This window comes from Sylvia atricapilla, chromosome Z (assembly GCF_009819655.1).
Source record: "Sylvia atricapilla isolate bSylAtr1 chromosome Z, bSylAtr1.pri, whole genome shotgun sequence".
Lineage (NCBI taxonomy): Eukaryota > Metazoa > Chordata > Aves > Passeriformes > Sylviidae > Sylvia > Sylvia atricapilla.
The window spans coordinates 79276576-79289590 of NC_089174.1; the positions used below are offsets into that span (position 1 = coordinate 79276576).

Below are 13015 nucleotides of genomic sequence, written 5' to 3' on the forward strand. Positions count from 1 at the left end.
GGATACTTTTGACTTGGCTGGACAGGGTGCTGGGCCATCTCATCCAGACCATGTTTTTGCAGAGAAATGTTGGACCAGTTAGTCCTTGAGATCCCCTGCTACCTCTGACTATCTGAAAATCTAAGGTATAGAAATGCAAAATGATTACTACAAGGTAAGCCACAAAATGCATTTACAGAGTGATCTCTTTGGTACTACCTCTTCGTGTATGTGCTCTTTTCATAACATAAATGTGCAATAACTGCTTTTCTTTATTGGGTAAGATATCTCACTTTTTTCATGCAATTATATTACAATGGATAACTCTTGTCAAACTAAAGACTGCTTGATTCTCCAAATGCTCTTTAATGAGACTGCAAATCATGAGGTAAGAATCCAGCAAACATATGAGAACTTAAAATCAGGTCTGAAAAAGTCCTGAGAAAAGATGTTTTGAGTTTAAAAAGTGTTAACAAATTATTCAACTAACACTGATACAACACCTGTTCATCTTAGAGTTTGGAGTCAGGCAGATTTCAGCAACTGAACTTGTTGTTTCCTATTAACAAAGGTTTATAAAACTCCCCAGAGAAGATGAGAAACAAGCCAGAAGAGTGACAGTTAAAACTCAGCTACTATTACAAAATGCAGCTTCTCACATGAATTAATTTCAGAAAAAAAATTGCTTGAAAATATTGAAATTATGAAAGCAACAAACAGTATCTGTGAATGCATGCATAACGAAAGGAACACCCCCTCGAAAGAAACCAACATTTTTTAAGAGAAAGGACTGAAAACAAATAAATTTTTAAAGTTTGTATTACCAGAATTTGCATTCCCAGAATCTGTAAACAAACCATGTTTTTCATCATTTTATATATATATATATATATATATATATATATAAAAGGGCACTTCTATAATTTTCGATGTATGTCAAATTAAGATTCACGTTCTTATAAATATTTTAAATCAGTTAGTTACTATAACTGAGAAATTATGTTTCTTGTGATTCTACTACATTTTTTTAAATTAAAAACACTTTGGTTGGAAAAAGACGTAATTTTTGTTAGAGATAATGCAGTTGATGGTAGAAAACAATTTTTTGATGGGTGTGTTCTTTCTACCACCCTTATGTTTCTAGAACTTACTTATTAGCTAATGTTATTTTCTGCTGATCTCAATGTTTCCATTAGCAGATGCCTTTTGAATTAAGAAGTCATATATGGCTTTGGAAATGCTTGATGAGAAATAAGTCTAGTAGGAGTGTGTGCACTGTTTCCAAAGGATTAAAATGGTAAAAAAAAACAAAGACAAGAGAACTAACTCATGTCTGCAAGAAAATTGAAGTCAAAATGAGGTAGTTTTTGGTTTAGGAGCAGTAGGCAATTTTAGCAGGGCTATGTTGAAAGTTACAGATAGTCAATGAATGTTGACACTGAAAAAGAAACTTCGACAGAAAAAATGTACAAACAGCACATTATTAATAAAAACATTAAGAGATTTGCATGCTCTTATACTTACATTAATCAACATATCATTCCATCAAAACTGTCAAGCTCTAATGACTAACATAAATCTTGAAACAAAATCTACTAGTGTCTGAATCTTAGTGATGCAGAATCCTAAATATTGCTAAATACTACTATGAAAGAAACAGACTAGAATTGTCAAAACCATTAAGACTGTAAATTTAGAGTTATGTAAGTACCAAGATGTTCACACACTGGAAAACCATACCAGAAAATATGCCATGCTAAAAAAACAGATCACAAACTGCAAGAATGGCATTTCCAAACTGCTTGGCTTGAGTTTGCATTCAGTTGTTTTTCAGACGTAGACAATGAAATGCAAAGTTCCCTTTCCAGTATCTTATCAAAATTACTGACTGAAACATGAGGACAGGTAGGAAACCGGTATTTTGGAATACAGTGCTGTTATTTCTAAATATTTCAGTTCATTGTTGCAGTGGTTTGAATGGATGCAAAATACTACGCTCACATATGAACAATTAGCTGTGAAAGCACAGCTGAAGAGTGACCTCCTAAACAGCACTTTTAAGAAAGTGTTTTGGGCATAATGAATCAACTTGGACTAAATGAACATTGTCCCTGCCATAAGAAAAATTAACAAAACACTAAAATGAATTAATAGAATCCCATCACTAAGGTGACAGATTAAGCTTAAAATTCAAGCTATCTCTGACAGGCCTCAACTAGTGCAGGGGTTTGAGCACCATGCTTCTAGGTGTGTGCTACTTGGGATCCCAGTAGTTACCAACATGAAGATGGTCTGGTGTAAAGAAAACTAAGAACAGATATGACAGTAATCTGCAAACATGGGAAAGGCACCAATCTAGGGAATAATACCAGTTATCTTCTTACTGGGAAAAGAGTAAGGGATCTTAAAGGATTGAAAAACATACATTATATTTTATGAAAATTGTACTGACTGTAAGGTTATTGAAAAATCCTAATGTTATTTCCTGGACTGGAGGTATTTGCAAACAGGTCAGGTGCCTAACCATCAGCTGATGGTTAGGCAAGAATGGTTTATTGAGAATTGTTCTGCCTTTGTGCCAGGAAATAGCCTGAATGGCCTCCTCAGAGACCTTCTGTATGTTCCTCCTCTGACTCTGTAAACTTCCTCTCTGTAATAAATAAATAAATAAATAGGGGAAGCAAAACCAACTAAGAATAAAACTGTCTGAAAAGTGACAATTAGAAATTTAATACAATAAAAATAAAACAAATCATAGCAACATTTCCATGGTATGTCTAGGTAGATATGGCATCATTCTTTAACAATAAAAAAGCATTAAAAATGTATTTTTTGAAGGAACAGGATTACATATTATGGAAACATTTTTATATACTAGTTACTGTGGCAGATTGGAGACAAATAAAACATTTGAATAATAATGTCTGGACAAATACTTTGCAAGAGCTTTCAAGAGTTAAAAGAGGAGGGCTGCTGTGTGCCTGTGTGTGTTTTTTAACGAATCTTAGACTGTGTACAAACTGAAACAGTGCTAATGTAAAAGGATCATTATTTGAAAAGGATTAATAGAATAGTCTAGATTACAATTTGCATCATACCAATCCCAAATAAACAGAAAAGCAAGCAGATACTTGACTGATACAGATTTAAAAGAAAGATAAATAATAATATAAATCAGTATTTTTGCATAAGTTTTATCAACTAAAACTTATTTTAATTTCTAGTTAAATTAAAAGAATAATAAAACATGCTTAGACTTTGGTAAATCACTTAACTTAGTAGTAGACAACATCATGGAAGATGTTGTAATAGTTCAGTACAGTACACATAAAATTTACTAAATATTGACTGACAGATTTCAGTAGGCAGTCATCATGCAGTTGTCAAATTTGAAAGTGGACTTCCTATCAGCCGTAAGAATTAGAAAGACACTCCTGATGTAACTCAATATTTTCATTTGTGAACTTCAACTATAAAAATGTTTCCTGTTTATGTAATCTTCCAATTACAAAAAGATCACCTGAGTGAAAGTAAAGAGAAAGGTAAATAAATTGAAGAGTATAATCTGATAAGACTCATTCAAATTAAAATTGTACCAAGACAGACAAATGCAAAGATTTTTCTTTGATTTGCATCTACAGAAAAAAAAAAAAAAAAGGGATCTTCATGGTTTCAGAATGGTGCAAGGGATTTGGAAAGCTGGACAACTGGAAAAGTTTCACAGCACATACTGGACGATCTAATCTTCTAGTTTTTCTTACCACACTGCAGCAACTTCTTGGCTGTGTGAACAGGGCAGCTGTGATTAACAGTAACAAAGTAATTTTTCATTCAGAAATTTTAAATACTGCCAATAATGAGAACAACCTCCACAGGTTATCAATAAGGAAAATAATTCATTAATAAGGGGAATAAACTCCACAGAGAAATTTGCAGGGACAAAAATTATGATAATTAATAATGACCAAAAATGCAATTTTTTTAAAAAAGAATCAATATATAAGCTATTATATTTCCCTGAATGTATTGAAAGATAAAGAGGTGAAACAATATCTTAAGGTATAGATTCCCTCCCTGTTACAAACTTCCTTGATTTAAGATGAAAATTAATATTAATTTAAAGCTAAAATAGTAGGAAATCCATTTTATGTTTGCAGTGCTACTGAACTGTAATTGTACTTGGAAACTTATTAATGAAATCCTTTATTAATGTGTATTTTTTTCCGGGTTTGAATTTTAAGTTACTTGAATTTGTAATTTAGATTCACAATTTGACCTTATATATTTATACCGTGTCCTGCCCCTTCAGGGTTGCTGTCCAATGGGCTCAGCTGCAGGATCAGCAAAAAGGAACTGCAGGATCATTCTGGTAATACAGTAACTAGAAAATACCTGGTGGCAAAACAGCAGGTTTTGCAACATATTTGCACAGAGTGTGTAAGAGGATTGTGTAGCACATTAGCACTGAATGTCAAAAAGGCATAAAAAGTGTAAGAGGACTTAAAAGTGGATTCATGGAGGATACCTTAACTCGGGGCAGTTGATGTGGCACCTATATAGTATAAGTTCCAGAAATCTTCAGACACACAGCTTTTGGAAACTCACAAGGTAAACCAATAGAAAAGTCATCCCTTGCCTGTCAAAAGCGTGTAATTTATTCCATAAAAACCTGTTACAGGGCACTGCTGGAAGACAAAACAGTGGGCTAAACAGATTTTTTGCTCTGATGTGGAATGATTCTTGTTCACATTTACTGTGGAAGCTCAAGTTGAACTCACTCCAGGCCTTAATGCAAAGGCACTAGCTAGACACCACATCACGATAGGATCCTAACATTTACCAGAACACAGAGGGTGCCTGCAATACGGATGTACCTTACAGGAATGTTTGCCAATTAAACACAGAATCCATACACTTTCTGAACTGGAGAAAAAATACTGCTAAAACATAAACCAGTCAAATTGATCACAGTGGAACAAAAATTACTTACATCAGTATTACAAGAACGGTAACGCTTCCTTTCTCCAAGACAGTATTTGCCTCCACCTGAAGGCCTGGAAAAACATGTTTATATGTTATGATATGCACTGAAACAAACACAACTGCATGAGATATACTAATGCATTCTTACTATTATTACAAGTCCAAGAGATATATATTACATAAATAAAAATAAAAATATGTTCAGGTTTTTAGATGAGATTTTGATAAGAATTGTATCTTTGACTTGCAGTGGAGCGGACACAAAATATTACTGGGTACTTGAAAAATCTTCACTCCTAATATTAATGTAGCTTCCATAAGTTCCAGACAGCACAGTTTAATTGCATTTTGAACATAATAAAAAAACCTGCTGGTTTTAATTATTTGCTTGCTTTATAAAATTGAAATGAGAAATGTGTAAACAACCTATGTGATACTTCCTTTTTCAATCATCTCATCTTACTTAAAAACCAACAGACTGGTTTTATACTCATAACCAGAAAGATTGTATATTGTACTTTAGAAATTTGACTCTGATTTGAATTAATCAGTAGTAAATCTGAGGAAACTCCAGAGTAAGCAGATTTCTATTAGCATAGATAATTGGCTGTTAAATTCCCAAATTACTCAAGGACACTATTTATCTTCCAAAGAGGTCAAATAATGAACTAACTTAGACTTATATGGAAGATTAATCAGACATTAGCTCTTTGGCTTGCAATGTGAAAGCAGACAGAAAAAATACTTTATGAGGCTTTCATAGTAAAATATATATACTTTTTCAATTAAAAATTAACTAAAAAAATAAATCAATACTATTTTTCACATTACAGTATTTAACCAGGAAATGTCATCCATAATCAAAAGGGGTTTTTTTTTTTCCTAATGCAGACATACTCTCTCCCAAATGCATTTGTGCTTGTTAAACATTTAAAATTTAATCATTTTCATCAAACCAACCCAGATACATCGTGACAGAAGCTGGAAAAAAATCTTAGGATATTATTCATGCTCCAAACAAATATTTCACTAGGCTTTTTAAATACTGCTTTGAAAAAAATAATTATTATTCTCTTACTAACTAGTCTGACATGTTACTGATGCATACAGATAATTTCTGCTTTTATATCCCTTAAGTAGTGATATTGGCCAGATTAGGTAGTTATTGCTAATAAGAGGGGACAAAGAGACCACCTTAAGTAGCAGTGATGTGACATTATGGTATCTGTCTTGCAGAGCGCAGTGGAAAGCTGGTGGATAGCCTGGCTTGGAAAACACAGATATAAGAAACAAATAACCTGAGTGAACAGAGAGCAGAAGACAAGAAAAGGAGTGACAAAAGACACAGATTGAACTTTCAATAAAAAGGGTCTGAAAAACCAGCAGTGGTGACTGAGATAGTTATTATGAGAAATGACAAGAAGAAAGCATGGAGTAAAACAACTACCCTGAGGAGATCTATAGCTGTGGTGAGATAATCAGAACAGGTAAAAGCCAAAACAGAAAAGAGCAGTGATTCATTCAGCAAAGAACAGCAATAGAAATAAGCATTCCTCATTTGAGAAGAGACAGTGACAGAGAGGAGCACTTACCTGACAGAACTTCTCTGGAACAGTGCTCAGGACATTGGAAAGCAGACAGATTGTAAGATAAGTACAGATATATACAACAGATCAAGCTGCAGTGGAGAAGCTGGTCCCTCTTCAGAGAGGGCAAACAGACCAATAGAGAGTAGTGCCAGGGAAAAAAAAGATGCTGAATCGTATTAAGAGTCAGTAGAAAGTCACAACTGAAATGCTGGACAAGGCAGCACATAAATATACTGTATGCAATATAATATTACTACCTATGATTTGTATGTAAGCAGTTTTATTGAAAACCTTGGAAATACTTGTTGGGTTTGGGGTTTATTTTTTTAGTAAATAACTGGCAATTGATAATTTACCTCTGAGTTATTTTATATCGTGCATTGAAGGAAATATGTCCTAGAAAAGAAACCTCTCTAAGGCATAATTTAAATATATTTTGATGAACAACAAATCACATAAAGAAAACCATTCTGGTTACTGCTAAATATAAATCCCGCTATCTCTACAGTACATAAGATACATCAAAAATGCTAGAAGCACATCTGTCTAGTGAACTCCTGTTTAAGCATTTCTGTCTGCTGTTTTGAAGACAAAATTTGGCAAACTAGCGAAACATTTTTACAGATAAGAAGCGAAACCACAGTTTTGAACGACTTCCAAGTGTGTCTTTTTGTTGGCTCCGGCTTACTTTAGCTACTTACGCTGGACTGTCACAGTGTCTTATGGAGGAGGAGACGCCTCCCCCGCAGGTCCTGCTGCACTCTCCCCAGATGGACCACGGACCCCAGCCCCCATCCACGCTCTGGGGCCAAGTGCCAAAAGGTACGCACTCCCCCTGATAACACCACTGAAAGATTTCACAAAAGAAACACAGAATTAGCTTGGAGGCTGACAAGAGTTATCAGGACAGGAAAAATATAAGGGTCGGACAATGACCAATTATAGGCATTAGCATTCCCTGTATAGATAACACGACTAGTATTTTACTTTTTCTAGCCATGTTTAGACATTGGTGAGGGTGTGTGTGATTTGTTAAAGTCTCCACTCAGTCTTGAATTATAGGTCCCTAACACACACCAGAAGTATTTTTTATTTCATCAGCCTCCTCAATGTTTCACAATTAAGAAACAAGAAGTTGCTTACATTCTTTTAAACACTAAGACTCATTTCCAAGCCTGGTTTGGTAAAAGACCCTCTGCTGAAGATTCATGTAGAGGCCTCATCACAGAAAATGAAAAATTCCCCTGAGAGTATATTTAAGAAAGTATTTCTTTTTATAAAAGGAAGTCTGGATGACCTTACAATGAAGGTAGAATTTGTAACAGTATTTTATTCACTAGCACTACAAACTTAATAAAAGCAATGCTGAAGCCTTAAACATGGCACAGAAAATCAATTTATAATAGTGACTGGCCACTTGTTCCAGGCAGAATGGACATGTGTACTTCATTCAAGCAAGCACTTGAACCCTGCAATATTATTACTTGAATCAGAAATAAAAAAATGACAGACGATTTGCCCAAAATATTAACCATTAAAACAAGTTTATAATTTGGTTCATCAGAGACCTTTTCTAAACCGTTCAGAAATAATCCTAGAGCCCATATTTTGATCACATTCTGGTGTCTACTGCATCACTGGGAATTTGATGCAGCTCACCTTTCCTACTTCTGCAGGCTTAGGTGATAGAGCTGAGCATGGACTCAGGTCTATAATGACTTGAATCTGCACAGTTCCCTTCCAAAAGCTGAACCAGTGCTGTTTTTAAACTCCCTTGAATTTCTGTAGTATTGGCCCTTTCCATGATGAAATACAAACAACTTCTGTGTCTGAAACCAGCCAAATGAATGTGACACACTGAGACATGTACAGAAGGCACAGACAGACAGATATCCCTGTTCCTCTGTAAAGCACTACTGGAAGACTCAGGCTTTCCTTCAGAGTAATATGTCTACCAAAGCCAAGCTTTCTTTTCCTCTTCTCAGAGTTCTAAATTTACTGAGTCAGTCAGGACTTCATCAGAGGACTGTACCCTCCATTTAAATCTAGACTACCCCTGAATGTCTGCATAACTCAATTCATGCCATATAGTGAGAGCACTCACATTTTTAGCTAGTTTAGATAGATCCAAATAACACAATGTTCTGCAATGCTTTTAATGACACAATAAGGATGGAGAATAAAGTATTTATGTAAACTAGAGGAGTGCCTAAAATAATGTTTTTCTTCTCTTTACAGTGATAAATTGATAGAAATTATATTCCCCAAACAACAAAATCTCCTTTTACAAGCTATCAGAGATGCCACAAAAGTGGACTAACAGATATTTAATGCTAAAGTCAAAAATAAAAATGCTTCTAAAAGTAAAAATGTAAGCAACTAATTTAATTAAAATTACATTACATATGTTACAAACATATCAAGATCCAAGCTAAGAAATGCAAGCTACTCAGATTTAAAGTTAAACACATCAAAAAATCACAGATATAAAACAGAACATGTAAACTATCTTAATTCCATACTACTAGAACAATAGAGACAATAGACCCGCTTTACTTTAGAGAAATTTACCCACTTTATTTTTCCAAAACTGTATAAAATCCCCATAGTGTGTAATTTTTGCTGTCATGCAAACATTGTCTTCCACATTCCCACACTGCCCTGAAAACTTCTTTAAATGCTGGGTTTTCTACTGAACTTAAATCTGAGGATTTAATGCTCACCTCTGTCTCTCTTCTTAATTTTCTAGTAAAAATTTATCTTTCACTAGAAGCCAATGACGCATAGAATCTCTGTCAGAGTAGTTAAAAATGATAAAAATCTTCATTATTTCTAATGGGACTGCAGAAATGCGCTTCCTCCACGAATGACAGCAACCTCATCTGCTATAATGAGGTTAGGACTATTGAGTAATCACCACATTAAGAAAGAAGAGGAAGTGATAGCTATTTTAAAAGAACAGTTCTTTATGGAAGGCTTAGATCTGAAATATTAATTCTTCTCTAACACTGAAAGAATAATTTTCCATTATTTCAACAGAAAGATGACAGTGCTGCTTTTAAATATGCATAAAATATGCAAATCCTCTGTGAATAAAAGCATTCTGAAATTTTTCCTAAAGAAGTGACTAATGAAAATAAAATATGACCTGGTGGCACATTTGAGATCCCTTTTATGAGTATTAGCTGCTTTACAGAATTAACACTTATAACAATATTTTAGAAAAAACACATAGCAAGTACTCTAATAGGAAAATTGATTTCCTATTTTGTATGAGGAAGAAAAATATTAGCATAAATTTTAACTACTAATTTTCAATCATTCATTCTATAATTATTCTGCTAGAAAGCATTATGTTCAGTAATAACTTACATTTATCTTATGTTAATGTCAAATCAAAAATGCAATCAATCCACAATGGACCTAGGTAAACTATCCTTTCAGCACTGTGTTTTCGTTTTTTGCATGTTTGCCCCTCTTCTACATCCCTAACATGGATGTAATCTATGATCTTCAGGAAGGGTCACTTTATTACTTTAAATGACAACATGATGTAAGTGTTCTTATCAGTTTTCTCTTATTGTTTCATATGCACAAATTCTTCATCTGTGTATTTTTTAAAATCTATCAGTTAATTTACATTCACAAACACATCCCTGGGAATACCAGAGAAAAGCTTCATGCATAATTAAAATTCTCATTATGAATTAGCAAAAGTGTACCTTTTTGAACCTAGCTGATACGTAAAACCCTTCACCAAACCATGAACATATTAAAGCTCCAAACAGAACAGATGTAACAGTTCTATCAGCAGCAAGAAGCCATTCTATTATCTTTCCCTGCATGCAGAAAACTGCTGAATAACTCTTATGGAAAACACTCTAAAAACCTTCAGGTGTAAGCAGATATCTACCATGGAAAATTTCAACCCCAAGAGTTAAAAGCTTGGCAGGTTAATAAAAACAACTGAAGGAAGGTTTTATTACAGAACGTTAGGCTATTTGATGTGTAGAAATCCCTAAAAATTCTGCCAATAAGATATTAATGTACATTGCAGCAGATTATGCTTTGAGTTTTTTGTTACACATAATGCATAAATAAATACCTAAATAAGATTAAATACTCTGAGATCTTGTTTGATATTTAGAGCTGGAAATTTCATTTATTATATATTTGGACAGAATCCATCAAAATAGGGCTTAACTTGGTTGGGACCTTTAGGCATGACTGCAGTACAGATCTATCAATAATAATAATAATAATAACACCAAAACCAACAACAATAGGAAGGTGTTACAGCATGGTAACCAATTTATTTCACATTCCTCTCTGGGAAAGGGAACAACATACTTGGAAAGAGCTCATGATTTCTGGTTTATTACTACCAGGAACAATTAATTCACAGGAAGCTTTGTGGATACAGTTTATAAAGACAATTCTCTGCTGTTAACAGGCATCTTTGGTTAACAGGTCTATCTTTGTAAAATGGCATGGATTTTCTCATTTCCATCCAAAATCTAACAATGGAACAAGATGCTGGTGACTGAAAAAGATGTTTGGTAGAGTGCAAACTGATTAAAACCTCTTGACAAGAGAATAGATCAACAGTGTCTAAAAGGATTTCAACTTGTAGCCTCATTGTTTAAAAAACATAAATTGAGGTAAATTACTCTTTGTCATCAAAAAGGAGGATGGTTCCAAAATAAACCTAGACTGTTGATTTAAGAGCAGGCTTCTAACATTTTCTATTACTCTAATATAAGGTAACATTTTTGGTACTATGCTCTCTATTTTTATTGGCTAACTTTATTTGCTCTATTTTTTAAAATGACTGGTTCAATAAATTAATTTAACATGATTTACCAATATTTCCAAACCCAGCATGGAAAAACCATCAGAACTACACCAGGTCATGGGCCCTGAATGAAGCCATCAACACGCATTAATAAACTGTGACAGTTGCCCAAAAGCTTTCATTCTTGTTGTTTAAACATCAGATTGCAAGTCAAAATGCACTGTTATCTTTGTTGAAACCAGCTCAGCTAGCATGACAAAAGTCAGAGTGAGAATAGATGTGAATGGTCATTGTTCAGAAAAAAAATCCAATCTGGATCACTGAATCTCATGAACACATGCAGCCACTCTCAGACAGATACTGGAAATGGTTTAATATAACAAGCTCTCTTCACTTTGTACAAACCTGCATAAAATATATTATTTTGAAAAAAGGTATGTAGAATGCATTTTTTCCTCCCCAGTACATATATTTTAAATCAATTAAAGTACTTTTCACTCCTCTTTAAGATCTTTACAGATTTTACCTTGTAACTGATAAACAGTCTTCCAACATTCTTGTCTGAAACTACTGATACACAGAGATCGTTTTAAAATCATAATTCTCATATTCAGACAGATACTGTAGTGCTAAATATATCTATTGCAACACTGACTTTCTGTACTTTTCTGTTAGGTAGAAGAGTTTATCTGACTGTACATCAAGGTCCATAAAGCTAAACAGTTATGCAAGCATAACTGAACAATGAAAGAATAATTCAAAGTCAAAATAGAAATGTCACTGGGAAATACAGGCTTTTATAAAACCCTTTTATGGAGTCTTTTTTTTTTCAACACACTTTTATGATTTGGCTTGTATCTGAAAAAATAAAATTCTTTTCCTTTCAAACAAAATAACATAGCTCAAGCTGTAGATTTATGTTGCACATTTTCAAAGTCCATGGCAGACCTAAAGCTGTAACAATCTTTAATGGAAGAGTGGTATAAAATCAAATAAAGATTAAACTAAAGGAGTTTTCACAAAAAATTACTCAAAAAATATACAGAAAAAATAGAACATGTTTTGAGGTTGTTTTTTGATCCAGGCTCTAGAGCTTTTAGAGACGATAAATAATTTATTAAATTACACTTATAAAATAATGGTTAAAAAATTCTGTAGGACACTTCCCATTACAATGCAAATGTATTACGGAAAACTAAGGTTTGGGTTGAACTCTTATAATTGCTGTGAAATACTTCAATTTTCTAGTTCTTTCTTCCTCTAGTAACAGTAAATTTCTACTTCAAACAATAAATTGTCTGTACTCACCCCCTTTTCAATGCTCCCTGTTTGGCAAAGAGTACCTTCTGCTGCTGGAATGCTGTTGGTAACACAGCGGTTACTCTTGCTGAGGCACCACAGCTCTCTACACACTTCCTAGGAAAGAAGGCAGAAGCAAGTTGATCAGAATAAAAGCCTCAAATTTCTTCCAGTCCTCATACACATATGTATATGCAAATTTGTTTTGAATTAAGACATAGTCTGAAGAGAGAAATCTAAAGATGGCTGTGAGGGCAGCTATTTTGAAGGCATAATATTTTGCCTATGAATATTCTGCCCAAAAAAACATTCTGGAAGCATCAAAACTAAACAATAATATGTTTTTCACACCTGCCATTCCAATAATGTT

At 33.8% G+C, this 13015-nt stretch overlaps 1 protein-coding gene across 1 annotated transcript in view; it reads right to left on the reverse strand.

The window, feature by feature from the left end:
• ADAMTS6 (ADAM metallopeptidase with thrombospondin type 1 motif 6) overlaps window positions 1-13015 on the reverse strand; it is a 138848-nt gene that overhangs the window by 36904 nt on the left and 88929 nt on the right. Inside the window, exons 11-13 of the mRNA XM_066339996.1 lie at window positions 12655-12762; window positions 7253-7398; window positions 4970-5033 (exon numbers count right to left, since the gene is read on the reverse strand). Coding sequence (XP_066196093.1) covers window positions 4970-5033; window positions 7253-7398; window positions 12655-12762 — 318 coding nt within the window. The remainder of the gene's footprint in view (window positions 1-4969; window positions 5034-7252; window positions 7399-12654; window positions 12763-13015) is intronic.